General features: G+C 35.2%; 1 protein-coding gene across 1 annotated transcript in view; it reads left to right on the plus strand.

Annotated features, from left to right (window-relative positions):
- casp (Fas associated factor casp) overlaps positions 1 to 20,608 on the plus strand; it is a 439,916-nt gene that overhangs the window by 247,603 nt on the left and 171,705 nt on the right. Inside the window, exons 10-11 of the mRNA XM_090414528.1 lie at positions 3,131 to 3,191; positions 13,888 to 13,969. Coding sequence (XP_090270654.1) covers positions 3,131 to 3,191; positions 13,888 to 13,969 — 143 coding nt within the window. The remainder of the gene's footprint in view (positions 1 to 3,130; positions 3,192 to 13,887; positions 13,970 to 20,608) is intronic.

Here is a 20,608-nt window from a genome sequence, read left to right on the forward strand (position 1 = left end):
CAAGACTCCAACATTATCAGATCTTATATTTATGTCGTCTAAGGCACTTTGTACCGTATCAATCCACCTATATCTTGGTCTTCCTCTGGGTCGTTTTCTTTAACTTTAATTATTAAGATTAAGGGGTGTACAGGATATGACAGTACTACATGAAAAATTACATCATTACTAACTTCCTATCTACAATTTTCCTCCAAATCAGTCTGTTACTTGTCAAGACTCCAACATTATCAGATCTTATATTTCTATCGTCTAAGGCACTTTGTACCGTATCAATCCACCTATATCTTGGTCTTCCTCTGAGTCGTTTTCCTGCCAACCTGGCAGAGAACACTTGTTTTGCTAATCTTTCCTCTCCCATTCTATTTAAGTGACCATACCATCTGAGATTAGCTCTGCTAACGCATTCCTGGATGCTGACAATGTCAAGTTCTTTCCTAATATCATCATTTTTAATATGATATTGCCATTGATGCCATCTGTTCATGCCTCTAATCTTTCTCAGGACTCTCATATCTGCGGTCTCTAGTCTTTGGTCAAGTGTTTTACTTCTGACCCAGCTCTCAGATCCATAAGTTAAAATTGGTTTGAACACAGTCTTGTATACAGCTAATTTAGTGTTCCGACTAATTTCTTTCTTATTCCATATGAATTTATTCAATTGACTTCCCACGATACCTGCTTTGCTGATTCTGTTGTCTATTTATTAAAGCATTATTGTATGAAAAATGAGGACATTAGGAAAGAACTTTACATTGTTAGCATCTAGTAATGTGTTAGCAGAGCTTATGTGGTATGGTCATTTAAACAGAATGGGAGAAGAAAGATTAGCAAAACAAGTGTTTTCTACCAAGTTGACAAGAAAAAGACCCAAGGAAGACCTAGATATATGTGGATTGATACATTTAAAAGTGCCTTATAAGACAGAAATATAAGATCTGATAATGATTAATTTTGATGGTATATATATATATATATATTAGAACACAGACTAATAAGTAAATAAATTATTTATTGACTTTTGGCTGATATTTCACTGGTATTCTAACCAGCATATTCAGATCACAAAAAACAGTTTGTCACAGTTTGCGAGAGAACAACAATCTGAGGTAACAATGGGGCTAGTTTGAACAATTGTAGCTACAACACAAAGACTAAAGTCCTAATTAATTAGCACCCTCTATTTAAGCAGGCGAAAGCAGGTATGTATTATTTATGTCTTAGGATGACTCTCTCTTAAATCTTAGGCATATTTATACAGTCATACTTGTTGAGGTTTGAAGTATGTTTCAAGGCTTCTGTTGATTGTAAGAACAATCTCTCTGACTTGTAAAAGCTTCTGCACAGCAATTTTATTTTCTTCCAGTTGATCCTGTTCACCAGACTTGCCATAGTGATAGTGCCAGATGTATTTTTTGTGTTCACTGAGGCGGATGTCCTCAATTCTTCCTCTCTGACCATAGCAAGCTTGATCACACGAACAGGGTACTTCGTTGACTCCTGGATATGATAAAGGAGACATGCTGTCCTTGGGTAAACCGATAAGAGTTGCCAATTTGACATATGGTCTAAATATAGCATGTAGTTGATATTTATTGAGCACTCTAGATATCTTTTCTGATGTGTTTTTTATGGGATGGTGACTGTTTTGTTGTAGTTTTCCATGGTGGACAGTTGGGGGAGGGGGTTATTTCTGGAGAGCATTTAGTATTTTGTCTATCTTATGGAGATTATAGCCATTGGTTAAGAAGTGTGGTGTAAGTGAGAGAGTTCAGCAGTATGATCATTGTCATTGGAACAAATTGCTCTATACCTGTGGGTTAGTGTTTTTAGGATACGGTACTGTTGAGATGGGTGATGTTATGATTGCTTGTGTAAATATTGTGGAGATATCAGCAATAAGTTAATAAATAATTATTTACTTATCAGTATGTGTTCTAATATATATTAATATATATATAAAATTAATCAACACGTATGATGAACACATAAACCTTCCTAGATGTTTGATGATCTGATAATTTTGGCGTCTTGACATGTAACATTGATTTGGAGAAAAATTATTGATTGTTAGTTAGTAAAGATGTAAGTTTTTCATGTAGTACTATCATAATATCTTGTACACTCCTTGAGGGTAAATGTCAAGAATTTGATGATGACATAATTATTACAAACAAAGCACAGATGAGATACTTCTGAATAACAGCGATGCTCTATTCAGGAAATCGTTATCAGGAAAAGAGAGGAGCAGCCATATTATTGAACATGATACAAACTTCTTGATTGTCAAGTAAATTCAAGTAGTGATAGGGGCAACTTATGAAATGGGAAATTGTATAATTAGTTACTTTTGCCATCCTACTTAAGAATATTCTAGTAGAAACATAGAGAAAATTTTGGAGTCATTACATGTCTTGAATGAAGCAAAGCTATTTCTTGTTTGGGATCTTAAACAGTGTGTGTGACAAATCCGAAACATATATGACAAATCCTAACCATATCACCTTACTACTGCTATTAATTTTGCCCTCTCCTGGGAAAATTAATAGCAGTAGTAAGGACATTTTGGATTTCTGTACAGGACACATTATTAATATGTTCCAACATAAATAAGCATATAAATTCAAATATTACATGTAAGTAATGAGAAAAGTGTATTGGTTAAGTTTTTGTTTATCTATCTTTAGAGTAATTTAGGATATAGGAGTATGTTCTTTTTGATCATTCTATCTTTAGACGAATTCAGGATATAGGATAATACAGGAAATTTCAAATATGTAATCTTCAATTTTGAGCAGGACAAAAATGAGAAGAATCATATTGAAAATAAAAAAATATTTATGAAAGATTTAAAAAGATTGAGCTTAAGCATCTTTTAGAGGTAACCTAGAGATTCAAATGTATGTAAATATTCTTGAAGAAAAAAGTGATTTTAAAATGATGAGTCCTTCAAGGAGTCCATGGACTCCTTTAAGGTGTCATGTAATAATAACCAAAACCCTACTTGGGTGATATAATTTGAAAGAAACCAGGAAACTGTTGATTCCTAAATGTTTGAATGTATATCATTATTTAACAATTTAAAATGGAATAGTGCATGTTTGATTTATTTAAATGGTTTCTTTTATAGTGCCAGAAAATATTGATGAAAGCAGTGCTGTTAGCCATTTCAGCATGGAGTTTGCAAACAGGTAAATAAAAACAATGTGGTTTTGTTTACATTTTTATAGGAGAATGTCTAAAAAATAAATGTTTGATGGTTCTTAGCTGACTACTTTTTGAAGGATGTTTGTGTACTTGGTTGCTCAAAAATGTGCTGATATATCTGTATATCAGCACATGCCATTTCAATGTTTTCCTTTCACTTTGGTTTAAATGCAGTGTACATGTCAGGTTTATTAATAATGAAATTGTAATCAATTAACCATTAGATACTTCTGTTGATACTTCAGTTAATTAACCATTCGAGTTCCCCAAACCTTCTGGAGTGAAATACTCATTTTGTCTTTGTAAACATCCAGTCTTATTTCATACTAAAATTTCTTTAATACATTGGCTTATTGCTCCTAATTTCATGTTTTCACATTTTAACTTTTTTTTTTTTGTTAGGCTCATTAGTTCCACAAGAACTTGTTTTCCAAAACAGTATTTTGGAGATGATTAGACAAATCTGAACCTTTTCATACTTTTTCCATAAGATTCTTTAGTGAATCCCATCCATAGAAGGTTGCCAACTCTGCTTTAGTACTGTAAGTGTCCTAAGGATAAGGTAATTTGGGAAACCTGTTGTAAAATCCAAACATGGAGCATTTTCAAGCAGCTTTGGACTTCCAGTATATCAGAGAAATAGACTCACACCAGTCAATTAAAATCAACTCTCACTTTGGACACATGAGAATATGTCTGGCAGAATGAGGATAAGAACTCACAACCTGTTAATTGGAGAACAGAGATACTATATCAATTCTGTCAGCTGATGAAATAGTTATGTTGCAGAACCCATCTTCATCATGATAAATCTGACCGACCCATATTTTCAGAATATTGAAGATCTGTTGGAGAACATGAATATATGCAGTGAAATGAACACACAAATTTAACACCACTCCACTATAATGCTAATAAAACATATATCGAAGGCTTTCACCCTTTGTTTGTGGATTAATATGGTGAAAGACCAGTTAAACACCACAAATTCAACATATGTTTCCACACCATAATATTAATATCACAGATTTTGAAGTCTTTTGTGCATTAGTGTCACAGAACTGAAACAAAGTGAGAAGTGGCAGATTACACCTCCATAAAATCTTTTTTATCACTGCAGAGCAGTTCCATTATGGAACCATTCTCATGAAGAGGATGAAGAATGGAAAATCGGTAGCCCTGACAGGATCCCAGTGGAGGCATGGAAGGCACTGGGGGAAGAGGGAATTGACCTACTGTGGGACCTGTTAATAAAAGTTTGTCAACAGGAAAATATATCCGAGGAATGGAGGGAAAGTACTCGTCCCCATCTACAAGAGTAAAGGGGATGCACAAGACTGTAAGAATTGCAGTGGAATAAAGTTGATGTCCCACACAATGAAAATCCTAGAGAGGATTCTTGATGGAAGACTGAGGAAGGAAGTGGAGATTGCAAAGGAGCAGTTCGGCTTCGTGCCTGGTCGATTGACGACAGATGCCGTCTTTGGGTTATGACAGATGATGAAAAAGTTTCGAGAGAAGCAACAGGAGCTACATCTGGTATTTATTGATCTGGAGAAAGTGTATGATAGAGTGCCAAGGCAAGAAGTTTGGAGGTGTCGGAGGGAGAAGAAGGTACTGGAGAAATATGTCAGGTTGGTGCAGGGGATGTACAGAAATGTGAAGACAAGAGTTCGAACCTGCCTGGGAGAGATGGAAAGTTTTCCAGTGATAGTTGTCTTGCATCAAGGGTCAGCATTAAGTCCGTTCCTGTTTGATATTGTGATGGAGGTGGTGACGGAGGAGGTGAGAGAAGACACACCTTAAACTGTTCCCCCTTGGACTATGTTGTATGCAGATGACATCGTATTGTGTGCAGAATCAAGAGAAGAAGTGGCAGCTAAACTGGAAAGTTGGAGGAAAGTACTGGAAGAGTGAGGTATGAGACTGAGTAGAAGCAAGACAGAGTATATGTGTTGCAAAGTGGATGGCAAGCAGGAGACAGATCTGGAGCTGGAAGGAAATGTCATCAGGAAGGTCAGTGACTTTAGATACTTAAGTTCAACAATGAAAGAGGATGGTGAGGCTGAGAAGGAAGTGGGGTGCAGGATACAAGCAGGATTGAGGAACTGGAGAAAGATGTCTGGAGTGCTATGCGATAAGAGGGTGCCGATCAATCTAAAAGACAAAATCTATAGGACAGTAGTGAGACCAGCTGTGATATATGCTATGGAAACTGTGGCCCTGAGGAAAAAATAACATCAGCAGGAGGTGGTAGGTGAGATGAGAATGCTTAGGTGGATGTGCGGTGTGACCAGAAAGGATCGTCTGAGAAATGACTATGTAAGGGGAACAGTGAAAGTTACGAACTTAGGAGCAAAGATACAGGAGGCAAGGTTGAGATGGTTTTGGTCATGTGATGAGGAGGGAGGAGGAGTGTGTGGGAAGAAAGGTCATTCAGATGGATGTACAGGGGAGGAGGAAGCACGGACGGCCAAAGAAGAGGCGATAGAGGAGGACTTGAGGATAAAGAACTTGGATGTGGCTACAGCCGAAGACAGGAGGTTGTGGAGGAGACTCGCCACAAACAGCGACCCTACTTAAGTGGGAAAAGCTGAAGAAGAAGAATGCACTTAACACAGGTTTTGATTTTTTTTTTTTTTTTAGGTAATTCACTACAAGGAACTTAATAAATAACCAGGCTTTAACTTGTAGATGTTATTTTATAAATGCTGGATGTATTTCTTCAACATCTTTTGTTGTCTGTATAGCTGATAGCATCTTCAGAAAGTTATTTAACATAAAAAAAAAAAAAATCTGTTGAGTATAAAATGTTAATGATATACGTAATTAAAGATTGGAATAATAGTTTAATTACGTGCATCATTTACATTTTATATGCTGTATATGATTGCTAGAATAGGAAAGATCTTGAATGCTACACATATTAATTAATGATGTTCAAGTGTTATGCAGGACTAGTCTTTGGCTTCTATTTAGTGGACCTTTTGAACGGATGACTTTGTAAGATTCCTTGAATAATCTGTTGAAGTAATTCTTTTCTGAGTAAGACATGGAGGATGCTTGCCAATATACCGTGATGTTCTTTGAGGATGTATTCTGCAAGTCCACTTTTTTCCTTCCCTTTTGTTTTCACCTTCACTTTTTTATATAGATTTTGAATCTTTTCCTAGTTTGACCTATGTACACCTTTCCACAAGAACACAAAATCTTGTATACCCCAGAATATTTATAAAATGGAACTTTGTCTTGAGTGAAATGTAGGAAAATATGTAAGGTGTTAACTGTTTGAGGACTGTTCTGATGTGATTTGAATATTTTTTTCTTTCTTTCTTTTTTTGATGCATTGCCAACATAGTACATATACCATGGCTTTCTAATTAATTTCTGGGTTATCACAGGATGGTTCATCAGAAAATAAGTTTCTTTAGTATATGTTTTGAGTAGCCATTTTGGAGGAATTAATTAAATAGGATTTGAAGTTCTTCTATTTTAATTTCATCACTTTTGAGTACATTTTAAAACTGTTTTTTTTTTTTAGATTTTGATTATATCTAATCTTTGTTGACGGTAGTGAAATGAGCTTGCTGTGTAGATACCTGTCTGTGTGGGTTTCTTTCCAACAGACTTCTAATGATAATCCTCCAGTGATGTTTTTGGTGGATAAAGAAATCTAGGATTGGTAATTTTCCATACTTTTCTATTTCTGATGTGAATTTGATTTTCAGATGGCAATTATTCAGGAACCATACAAAATCTTCAAGTTCTTTGTGGTTATGTTCCCAAATGATAAAGATATCATTGACATATCTCAGGGGTGTTCAACCCGTCGATCGTGGAGCGATTTTTGGTCCATCTCTTGTGTATTCCTCCTTACTTACAAATTTAATTAAAACTGAAAACATAATATTTTATTTATCATTATTTTGTATTATTTTTAATTCGCTTTAAGTGTATTGCTATTGTTTATTTATTTTTCATTAAAATTGTCAAATCAGTAATTTTCTTATAAGTCTGGGTAAATGAATTAATTTGGATCAGTGGAAGTCAAACAGCGAGCCGAGTGAATACGATTATAAGTAAAGTGTAAAAACTCGATTGTAGCTTAAATATTAAATATTCCAAAGCATATTACATTGATTTTTTACTTAGGTTAAGTCCCATGTGAATATTGTAAAAAAATAAACTTTGTTTGTCTTGGTATAGTTTGTATTAGATGTTTTTGTAAATAACTCATTTGAAGCTAACTGTATATACTGCTTTAATAAGAATATGTTAGAGTGTTAAAAACAAAGGCAATGTTTTTGTCGACGAAGCTGTACATGGCAGAATTAGAAAGATTGTTATTAAAACTTGTATGTATGAGAAAGGCTTGCAGGCTCTAAGTGTAAACGTCTCTGAAGTCAGTCAGAAAGAGTTCAAACAACTTTCCGATGGCCGGCAACTTACAATCAAAAGAAAGCGGAGGAGAACAAAAGGCATACCAAACTTGAAACTTAAGATGGAAGACTCGTATCGATTCTTTGGGGGTTGCTAAACTTCATGCGAGGTCTCAGAGGAAGCCTAATAAAAAGGGACTGAAGCAAGCAGAAGGAGGTCCCAGTTCCAGAATTGCTGTCAGAGAGGAGGTTGCCTGGTCCAGAGTCACTGTCAGAGAGGCTGCCTGGATCCATGTTGCTTGAGAGAGGAGTTTCCCGCTTCCAGAAAGGAGCTTCTCAGTTCGAGACATCGCTAGAGAGAGACTACTTCTAGGCCACAAACAAGGTTTCAAATTGCTGAAAGGAAGAGTTCCAATTGCTGGAGAAAAGTTTCCAGGCCATGTTAATGTCAGACATTCACTAATGTGTTGCATTTTCATTACAATTTGATGAATCAAACGACTTCACTGATATTGCTCAGTTAATGGTATTTATTTGCATGGTATTTCAAGATTATTCAGGTAAAGAAGAACTTTTGAAAATTATACCATTATTGGGAAGGACTAGAGGAGAAGACATTTTTTTGGCATTTGATGAATTTCTGAAACAACACAAACTTCCACTTTTTAAACTTGTGTCTGTTACTATTGATGGTGCTCCTGCAATGATAGGTAATAAATTGGATTTCATTTCATTATGTAAAAACAATGACAAATATCCAGATTTTTTAACATACCACTGTATTATTCACCAACAAGTACTGTGTAATAAAAGATTAAACACAAAAGATGTTTTAGTTATTACATTTAAAATTGTAAATTCTGTTTGAGGAAAAGCCCTGCAATAGCAGTTATTTAAATTACAGGCAGATGATGATAGTGAATTTCTGTTGTACAATAATGTTTGCTGGCTCAGCAGAAGTCAATTTTTAGAAAGATTTCTTGTATTAATTAACGATATAAAAAATTTTCTTGATGAAAAAGGAGATATTTATCAACAATTGAGTGATAAAAGATGGTTGTTACACTTATCATTTTTAGTAGATTTCGTACGAAATTATCATCATCAAATTCCTGCCATATACCCTCAAGGGGTGTACAGAATATGATAGTACTACATGAAAAAAATTACATCATTACTAACTTCCTATCTACAATTTTCCTCCAAATCAGTCTGTTACTTGTCTAGACTCCAACATTACCAGATCTTATATTTCTATCGTGTAAGGCACTTTGTACCGTATCAATCCACCTATATCTTGGTCTTCCTCTGAGTCATTTTCCTGCCAACTTGGCAGAGAACACTTCTTTTCCTAATCTTTCCTTGCCCATTCTGTTAAGTGACCATACCACCTGAGATTAGTGCTTCTAACGCATTCCTGGATGCTGACAATGTCAAGTTCTTTCCTAATATTCTCACAATTAATATGATATTGCCATTGATGCCATCTGTTCATGCCTCTAATCTTTCTCAGGACTCTCATATCTGCAGTCTCTAGTCTTTGCTCAAGTGTTTTACTCCTGACTCAAATCCATAAGTTAAAACTGGATTGAACACTGTCTTGTATACAGCTAATTTAGTGTTATGACTAATTTCTCTCTTATTCCATATGAATTTATTCAATTGACTTCCCACCATACCAGCTTTGTTGATCTGTTGTCTATTTCTATATTGAATTTACCATCTTCACTAAAAATCATGCCTAAGTAGCTGAAATGTTTTACTTGTTCCACAGGTTCTCCATTCACAACAAAGTTGACATTTTCAATGACTGCCTATTTTCATTGTCTTTGTCTTTTTATTGCTGACCTTCTTACCATATCTATTACAACAGTTATTCAATTTAGTCAGAGTATCTTGCAGACTTGTAGCGGATTTATTTAGAAGTATAACATCATCCGCATAAAGCAAAAAGCTGACATTAACATCTTCAATTCTGATATCATCTTTAATACCACTTTCCTTCATAATGTAATCCATATAAATAATTTACATCCTTGTGTCACACCAGATTTAACATTAAACCATCTTCCTGTACTTCCTTCAATTCTAACTGCTGACTTACAACTCAAATAAAGACTGAGTATCGCTTGATATAATGTCCCATTGACATCTTATAACTGTAGCATATTGAATAGCTTCTCCCTTGGCACCTTGTAATATGCCATTTCTAAATTGACAAAACTTAAATACAGATCTTTGTTATATTCACGTGCTTTCTCGACTATTTGTCGTAAAGTGAAGATCTGATCCTGACAGCCTCTATTTGACCTGTATCCAGCTTGTTCTTCACCCAACTTTTCTTCCACAATTCTTCTCAATCGTTTCTCAAGTATACTTGTATAGATCCTGCCAGGAACACTTAGTAGGGAAATACCTCTGTAATTCTCACATTCAGCTTTATTTCCCTTTTTATATATGGGTACTATGAGAGCTCTACTCCAATCATCAGGAATTCGTCCCTCTGTCCAGGCTTTCTGAACTATGCAGTGCAGCCACTGTAAGACTTTTATACCACCATACTTCAGCATTTCTGGTCGAATATCATCTACTCCTGCTGCCTTTCCACATTTCAAGCCTTTTATGGCTTTTTCTACTTCAAGTATGGATACGTATTCCTGACTGCATGCCTGGTCAGATGTTTTTTACCACTGTGTTGTCATCACTGCTTGTTTCATTTAGCAGTTTTTCAAAGTAATTACTCCATACTTCAAGGATATCTTTTTCTTCCGTTTTCATGTCACCTTTATCATCTCTAACTCCTTTTACAGCACTCTTTCCTCCATTCCTAAGCTTCTTCAACAACCTCCAGAATATTTTGCCATTTTGTTGATATTTATTTTCTGTGTTCTTGCGAAAGTCCTCCCATGACTTTTGTTTAGCTAGTTTTACACAGTGCTTCGCATTCTTGCATTTGTCTCTGTATTCTCTAAGAGCACAAGCTGACTTATTTGCCAGGAACTTTTGATATGCTTTCTTTTCGTTCACTGCCTCTTTAACTTTCTGTGTCCACCATGGAGTTCTAATTTTTCTGTCATTGCAGACAACTTCGCCACATGCCTCTCTAGCTGAATCAATCACGGCTTTCTTCAAGGCTTGCCACTGAATCTCCAAGGTTTGGTTCCTGTTCTCAAACTCTTTCATTTTTTCTTCAATAATCTTTGTGTATTTTAGTCTACAGTTCACATCTGAGAGCCTGCTCAACTTTTATTCGCTTTAAAACTTTCTCACATGTTATTCTTTTCAATATGAAATTCAATTTTATCCAGCTCAAGACTAAATAGTGATCACTTCCAATTTCAAATCCTCTGTACACTCTGGTGTCCTGCACAAGGGAGAAAACATCACCATCAACAATAACATAGTCAATGAGACTTCTCTTATTCCTTGCCTCTTCTCTCCATGTGAATTTTTCTACATTTTTATGTTGGAACATGGTGTTAGTAATAACCAGTCCATGTCCTGAATAGAAATCCAACAGATATTTGCCATTATTATTAGCTTTGCTCTTTTCTCCAAATTTTCCCCAAATATTTTTGTATGTTTCACAATCATTTCTTACTCTGCTATTTAGATCCCCAACAAGGACCAACTTTTCCTTTTTCACTGTGTCAGTTGCTTTCTCTAAAGTATCAAAAAATTCCTCCTCTTCTATATTAGTAGAACCTTCTGTGGGACCATAGGCACAAATAAGTCTCATTGTCCAGTTCCTCATTCTCATATTTGCCCACATTACTCTGCTTGAGACTGACTGCCATTCAAGAAGATTAGCCTCATATTTTGTGTTGAATACTATGGCTACTCCTTCTTTTCCTTGATTGTCATTGCCTGAATATGACATTTTGTATTTATTGCTCAGAAAGATCTTGCCAATTTTTGTCTTTTTTGTTTCAGTCACCCCTATTATGTCAATCTGGTACTTATCTAATTCCTCAGCTAACTCCATTTCTTTGCCATTCAGGCTTCTTATGTTGATCGTACCCTCTTTAACTCTCGTGATGTTGAGTTGGGGTGTGTTTTCAGATTTGTTCCAGTAGCTGACTTTTTACTGTTCGCCCTGGTTCCCTTGCAAAAACAATGGGGGGCCATGTTTAACTGGGTGACGCCCCAGCCTGCATGAAATTTTGTCATGTTGTACCATCATTTTTTATTTTGGTTTAACCAATAAGAATACAATTTGGTCCGTTAAATCCCAAATTGCCAGCCCATCCTCTCGTTCAGTATCCAAGTAGATACCCAACAGGGTGCACCATGAGAAGGTGATGATTGGACATTAGGTCAGAAGCCTTTGTCTGTTCTCTGCATTCCTTTAAAGGCTATGTAGAGATCTCCTCTCAGTTATACAGCTTTGACCCTTAAGCACCCCTGTACGAAATTAAGCAATTTAAATTTAGAGTTACAAGGTAGAGATAAAAATTTAATTGACATGTCAAGTTCAATAAAAACTTTCCAACAATACTGAATTACTTTTATTAAAGAAAAATATAAATGACCCAGAATTTAGACATCTTCCATATTTATTAAACTTTTTTGAACAAAATCAAGAAATGCTTCACTATGATTTACAATTTATTTATTCGTGAAATAGAATTAGTTGAGAAAGAAATATATTCAAGATTTAAAGATTTTAATAAAACTGAAATGATTGTATCTTTTATCAATAATCCATTTCAAGAAAACTTGAACATCACAGAAATTTCAAATAAAAGTAGTGGGCTGTTTGATATAAACCAAGCTGAAATAGAACTTGAGATTATAAACATTCAGAATAGTTTACATTTAAAATCAATAAACAATGAAGTCATTTGGAAGTATGCACTTCCAATATTAACTGATATTGCATGAAAAATTCTGTCGTGTTTCGGATTGACATACTTGTCAGAATTCTCTTTTTCAAATATGACCATTATAAAAAAAATCAATTAAGTAACCAAATTACAAATGATCATTTGGATGATTGTCTGCAATTGGCCACTTCTTCATATCAACTTGACTATGAAAATATTGCGAGGTCCAAACAATGCCAAATTTCACATTAACTTTTTTTTTTAATCAACCAGCATTTCCTGTATCTTGTGAGTTTGTAAACAATCCATTGTTTTTTTTAACTTTGGTTTTCCAAAATTGAGAAATAAATATTTTATTAAACATTTTATTATATATATATATATATATATATATATTTTTTTTTTTTTGTGTTGTATTAAAATAATTAAAAGTGATAAAAAAAAATTTTTAAATACACAAAGTTTTTAGTTGTTTATTTGTGCATAATCAGATATCAGGTTGGGGGAATGTGATCTATATAAGAGAGTAGATTGCTGAATAACTTATTATAGAAAAGGAAAAGTAGCTTGCGTAGTAAAAAAGGTTGAACACCACTGACATATCTCCACCAGATGTTGCTACTTCCTCAGATTTTTCCATGTATAAGTTGGCAATAGGAGGCAATGAAGGTGAGCCCATCAACAGACCATATCTTTGGTAATAAAATTTTTCTTTCCAAGTAGAGTATGAAGATTTGATGCAATGATAGAAGAGATGTGTGAGGTCAGGGTTTCACATGATGATGTGTCAGTTTTCTCTGCTTTCCTCTGAAAGAATTCAAATTTTCAAGAATATAACAATTTCATCACAAAATCAAATGCCTTTGTTACTTGAGTTTGGTACCTGATAACATGGTACGTTATTTTACATGGTTGCATATTTGGCAGCATGTTTCAATGTATGTAATGTGTTTGCTCAGAAATCCATGTTTTTATCTCTGCAAAATACAGGTCAACTAGAAAACACTGTTATCAAATTAGGAGATTTTCATAACCCAGGAATATAACTGTCCTGCTTATTTGACATGTATCTAGTCACTTCACACATCAAATCTGTAACCTTATTAAATTAATAAAAATAAAAAGTTCCTGTAACTGTTCTGAAGATATACTCAGTAAGTAAGTTTTATTTGTCCTCCATCCTACCTTTCACATGATGTCCACAAATTTTGATGTGGCATCTGCATACATTTCACTATTTTGTGGTTATAACTAATGTAAGTATCTTCATCTGTTAAGCTTGTGTTTTTATCAAAAACTGTTCACTAATTCAGTTTGGGTCACTGTTACCTTTTTTGATAACCAGAACATAATGTCTGAGAATTACATTACTTAGGAAAAGTAATGTAATTATTTATACTAAATTTTCAATTTTGTTAAAGAAAAATATTTTCATTTCAATTCAATTTTTTAAATTCAGTTATATATTTCTTTAGGTATGGAAGTTGTCACCCTGTATTTTTCCAGGGAACTTTAGTTGAAGCACTTCAGTCATCATGTCAGAAACCTGCTAAAGAAGTAGGTAGTAAATTTATATAAATAAATTATTAATTAAATTAAGTTGTAATTCAAGCAAATAAGTTTTTAAGACTATAATATTAATTTGTAATTAGTCATTATTTAGTGTGTATATAATCCACATGAACATATAAACTGTTAATCTGCATTGATCACTTCAGTTTATTAGCCAGCCCTATATCTTGGGATGTTATAAAGAACCCATTAATGCTTACGCATCTTTGATGTTAGAAATCAGATGTCAAATAATTTTAGATTCTGTCTGAACCTCAAACGTAGTTTCTGGAAGTCTTTTGTGTTATGTGCTGTTATGTTACAACAGGGTGTTTATTAACACGTTCGCTGCCACTCTCCTTGTGCATAGTTTGTTACCGCATGGCGAGCACTTTCACTTCTTCAAGGTCAGTACAAGTAAACTCGTAGCCATCGGTAATCGACATATGAGTATATTCGTAGTTGGCTTGTGAGACTCATATACCAACTAAGAGTATACACACATTCGCTGCTCACTCCGCACGCCAAGCACTTTCACTTCTTCAAGATCAGTACGAGTAATCTCGTACCCGATGGTAATCGACATACGAGTATATTTGCAGTTGGCTTGTGAGGCTTATATATCAACTACGAGTATACTCGTAATTGGCAGTGAACGTTTTAAAGTCACACATGTAACAAGTTTCATCATTACAAATATTCGTGCTGAAGGTGATCCAAATTTGAAATCTTACCATTGTTCCAATAGCAAGGTTGTATATAATGTTGGAAGGCTTAAAATTAATTTTATGTGAATAATGAGCTCGCATTGAGTGTATACTGATTTCCATACATGATCTAGTATCACTGTGATAAACCATTCCTGTTTTAATAACTGGTGTTTGTATGTGCTCGCCTAACTGAGATAAACAAGTAGAATGGCTGTGTGTTACATAACAATATATTTAACTGTATTAATTTACAACACAAAATATAAGAAAATAATTATTCATTTCACTTATTTGCTAATAATTATTTTCTTATATTCTGTGTTGTGAATTAATACTGTTAAATAACTGTCCAATGAGATGGCCTGATTTATATGTATATATCTTATTCACATAGAAGGCTAAAAGTGCTAGTTGGATTATACATGTTCCTGCAATGTGTAATAGTTGACATTGGGCTTTTTCTCAGTATATTGCTGATTTCTACACAATGTATATAGTTATAACCAGTGCTTTTTTCTGGAAAAAAAGGTGCTGGTACTCACCATGAAGATGTTATTACAGCAACTTGCACAATTTTAACATATCCTCCGATATACTTTCATCGTGTCTAGATCACTTCTTGCTTTTGGTATAATTGCAGAATGACAACCTTGGACCAGCCATGAGTCCATATATTTGCTAGGGCTGAATTGAGTTCCTAGAGGAGGTCCTAGTATCCTGATGAACATCAGTGCAGAAGTTGTCCGTACAAGCAGAGATGACCTGGATGAAGTTACTATAAGATTCATCTGAGAAAAACCCCTTTCATGTTTACTGGAAGATATTGCAATTGTGCCCAAAGTGTGCTTTAGAGGAAGTAGTATGTCCGGGACTTTATTTTCTTGAAGATATTCACAGAAACCACAAACTGCTTCTCTTTCATTTAATTGAAATTTGCATGCTAAGTTTTTAATTTCAGCTTCACCAAATGTCAGATGCATTCCAGGATTTTCTGGCCAATACTTGGCATCTAAAATCTTAGCATATTCAGGCAAATCAGCATCATCTCTTTCAAGCAGATGAACTTTTGCAGGACTGTATCTTTCATTTTTGTGGAGCTCAATCCCTTTGAACTTCATGTTCTTCTGACTTTGAAGAGAAATACTGTAGTACAGACCAAGATTTTCAATTCTTTCTTCAAAAAGTTGAACAGTATTCTTTATCTTCCTGTCTGCTTGGTACAAGTCAATATTTCTCTCTTGTAAATCTCGACTTAGTTCACTAAGTTCTTGGAAAGCATCACACATAAGGTCCAAATCAAGAACAAACTCACATGACTTTATTTTTTTTAAAAGGCTCTCATAAAGAAAGCCATCTGTTTTGCTTCTGCTGTCTTCTTTTGCTTCCACAGAGTGATGGACAAGGGCTTCAAAGTCTTGCCACACTGCAGAAACAGTGCGAAAGCTAGATGCAACCCAGCGGGTGCTTAAAATTCTGCCAATTTTAAGAAGTTGAAGTTCTAGAATTGCTGCACATTCCTGTAGTTCCCTAGCATTCTTAGGTGAAGCATGATAAGTCACATAAAGTTTGTCCATGAAACTCTTAAAGCAATTCACATTGTTCACAGTGTCACTAACAGACAATTCAAAGCAATGGCTAGCACAATGCCAGAAAATAACACTAGGAAACTTCTCTTGCATTAGCCTCCTTAAACCATTACTCAACAAAACAACATGGCTGCACCATCACAAGTTACAAAAAATAAATACTACTTTAAGTAATCTTGAGATAATCCTAAATACTCAAGATGACTAATTAAAGAGTTTAGAATTCCTCTAGCAGTTACATCTGATTCGATCAAATCTAGGAAAAGACCCACAGGAGCAGGAAGTTCAGGAAGAACTACACGAACAATAACAATCAATGTTGTTGTTGTGTTACTCACAGTTGTCGATTCATCAATAAGTAATGATATTTTGTTCTTGGAGTTCACTATATTGTCTATTAATGTTTTTCTCATTTCGTTTGCGATATGGCTCACAATGTTAATGCAAGCATTTGCAGAATAAAGAATATATCCCATGTCTAGGCCATTAAGTTGCTGTAAATTTATTTTGTCTTCAAAGTTGTTAAATGACTGATTTCTCCTCACAACTTTGCAAGGTGCTCGAAACACTTTTCCTGATCTTTTTTCTTAATGACATTAACTGTTGTTTGTGAGATTCTCCAAAATGATTGATCTTACCATTTTCCCACTCCGCTGAAATTTTCGTTCCCGTGTGTTTATTGATGTCAAGAGTTCCGACATCACGACACACTTTACAGTACAACATTTTATTCTTGACATGCACCCACTCATTTCTCTCGCAGAAGTCATTTTTCTGCAAAAGTGTTCAACATTTGGGCCAATCATTATCAGAATCTGCTTCCTTTTCACCACGAGGATCTTCGGTCTCGATTTTGTAATCCTCTTCACCAAGTGTATTTTCGGTACTAGTTTTCTCTTTTACAAGATCACAAATAGATACAACAATTTCTACTTCTTCAGCCTTCCTTTTTTTACTCATTGGCATAAAGTAACTACTTATTTTACTCATTTTCAACAATGATTGCATTGATTTAACTTAGATTAATTCAAAACTCGTGAACACCTGCCTGTTGCAGAGTGAATTTAGAACTGATAAACTGATATTGGAAGCAATCGGAAGTGAACACAACTTCCTGTTTCCGGTTGCGTACCAACATATGAAACAGGAAAACAGAGTACTAACTTATTAGTAATCAAAACTGAAAATTCAATTCTTGAACACAGTACCATCTACTGGAATATTTATAATACATTTTGCTGTCAATAAATCACAATTTTTTAAAAACTTAAGAAAAAAGGAGCTGGTACTGCGTACAGTCAGAAAAAAGGCACTGGTTACAACCAATAAACCTACCATACAGGAATGATGTATATATACATGTCTGAATAAACCACTCTGACAGTGGCTGAAGAAAGTATCTTCATAAATCTTGTCTTTGTAAACAATTCCTTGACTCAAGAAATGTTACATGATACTGTTGGCTACAAAAATGATACCAATGGTTTTTCAATTCAGGGTACAACAGAAGTATGGCAACTGCTGTAACAATATTCAGTTGCACAAGTGTGACTGAATATTTTCACACTCATGGAATAGTTTTACATGACATTCCTAGTCATAATTGTTATAACTGTAACTTTTAAAATGATATGGCATATATTTAGACATCCTATCTATGTAACAAACTTCTATATGCATTTTTTTTCCTCTTATTATATTTTCTCTATCCATATCATTAAAAAAAATTCATTTTTCAGTTACATTCATATCTTGTGTACGGGATACATAAACATTCAGCTTTATTTATATATTTTTTATAAATATCTAATCTACACACAAAACCTTTCCTCTGAATGCCTTTCCTCTGGGCAAGAGGAATAGAAGAAAGCAGGAATCTGTTCACATTCAGCTTGTGAACAGCTGAGAGTTGTAATCTTTGAGGAAAGCAGAGTGGAGGAAACTGTTTCCAAGGACAGAAGATGATATGGTGAAGGAGGAGGCAATGAAGTTGGTTTCAGTGAGTTTCAAGATGGACTGTAAAAGAGTGTTGGTTAGTAGTGGCTCTTATTTTAATGATTTTGGAGGAGAGTGGAGGAATAATAGTGGCCAATTCAGCAGAGTACTATCCATGAAAGTAGCTGTGGATGAGACACAAGGCAGAAACTGAATGTCTGTGTGTGTGAGAGAGAGGGATTGAAGTGGGTATGTGAGTGTGAGTTTCAAGATGGACTGTAAAAGAGTGTTGGTTAGTAGTGGCTCTTATTTTAATGATTTTGGAGGAGAGTGGAGGAATAATAGTGGCCAATTCAGCAGAGTACTATCCATGAAAGTAGCTGTGGATGAGACACAAGGCAGAAACTGAATGTCTGTGTGTGTGAGAGAGAGGGATCGAAGTGGGTATGTGAGAGTGGGATCATTAATTAGCTAGATTGACCTCTTCTGGATAGAATCGAGCAATCTTAAAGAGGATTTTGGTTCACCACCCCAAATATGGGAGCAATATTCCATGCCTGGATGGATTTTGGCTCTGTATAAAGTTAGCAGCTATGAAGGTGAAGTGGTGTCTTGTTCTTGTGCAAAAAGTATGTAAAGATTTTTGGTGGCTATAGAAGCTATATTTGAAATGTGATTGTGCCAAGAAAAATAGAGTCCAGATAGAAAACCTGATTGTTTCTCTACTTGGACTGACCAAGTAGATATCTCCGTATTTGGATATCTCAGTATTAATTAAAGTAAGGAGGAGGGATAGAAGATCAGCTGTAGATCGCGAGTGGTGGAATCCATACTACTGGTCACTGATTAGGTGGTATGACTCTTGTTGGTTCAAGAGTTGATTGTTGATGACCTTCTCCATAATTTTAGAAAGAACAGAAGTGAGAGCAATTGGATGGTAGTTCGTTGGTGGAACTTTATCCCCTTTCTTTGGGATGGGCTGAATATGGACCTGCTTTCATGTCGTAGGGTAGATGCCAGTTGAATAGAATAGATTGAAGAGTCAGTACTGGATAGGTGTTAGTTCTGGGGCATAATTTTTTAACACAATAGTGGGATACCATCAGGACCAGATGCCTTGTTTGTATTCAGGTTATTGAGGATTCTTCAGATTTCTTTTTGTCAGAAGACTATGGACGATATGAAGGGAGCTGTTTTTGGTAGAGTGGATGGAACTTTGCCCAGGTCACCAATGCAGGAATTGGAAGAGAAGAGTGATGCTAGTAAGTTGGCCTTGTCTGTAGGTGAGGTAACTACAGCCATTCGGTTGTGATAGTGGTGGAAACCTGGGCAGACAGAAGTTGAGCTTAATTATCTTGGCAAGACACCAGAAGGAGCGACTGCCATTTGGGCAGGAGACAGGTTTGCAGCATTTGGCCATTTCAAAGTCTGACTTGGACTTTGGTAATGATTCTTTTATAACTGTTGTGAGCTATAATGTAGGCAGAGTGGGCAGCTGGAGTTTTGGTTCGAGTCCTTTGTGGTAAGCATGAGTTTTTTTTTCTTTTACAACATTGGCATACTTTTTTTGAGAACCAAGGTTTGGATGGTGGCTGAAAATTCGGAGTGGAATAAAGGATGAAAGTCTTCATTCCTGTGAGGATGATTTCTATTATGGGAAGAAAGAATAGAAGACATGGAGGTTCTCCCAGTTGGTATCCTCGTATGCCATAGGACACGAGACTCTGAACTGGTGGATGAAGGGTGTTTTGTGGCAAAAGAGATCTATATGAGGATGTGTTCCAAGTTACCAAGAGGAGAACTGACAACCACAGTATACCTAGAGGGTGAGCTTCTTAGGAAGTGGTCAAGTGTGTTGGCAAATTGGAAGGGGATTGTCAGGGATTCTGTTATGAAGACTGATAATTTGAGATGGGTCATTGCTGATGACAAATAGCTCAGCATCCCTGCGTGCTTAGTTAGTGAAAGTGGAGAAGGGGAGCCAGTGTGAGTTGTGGACATTGAAGTCCCCAAGAAGGATGACCTCACAATTGGGATATTTCAACTGCTTAGTAAAGCTAGTCAACATGTGGTGCAAAGACTAACGTGTCCAACTATGGATCTATCACTATTTCTGGAGTTGGTGGTGAAGATTTAGCAAAAGCTAATAAGAGCTCATACACAGAAATGGGTTGACAGAGAATCTATACTTTGTAGTGAACATTAATCTAAGAATTTATAAATACAGCTTTATGGAAATAAACTTAAAGAAACACATGTTATTAACTTGATCAAAAAAAAAAAAAAATCCAAATTGATCACTTTGCAAGCAAAGTTTATTTTAAATGCTCTTAGATGTTAAAGCAAGTCAGGGCGAATGTAAGATTTGATTATTCCTTAGTGACAGTTAAGCTTAAAGTTGTGTAGGAATTAAA

Source organism: Typopeltis vanoorti, chromosome 25, assembly GCF_054136105.1.
Source record: "Typopeltis vanoorti isolate ZY-2024b chromosome 25, IOZ_Tvanoo_1.0, whole genome shotgun sequence".
Lineage (NCBI taxonomy): Eukaryota > Metazoa > Arthropoda > Arachnida > Uropygi > Thelyphonidae > Typopeltis > Typopeltis vanoorti.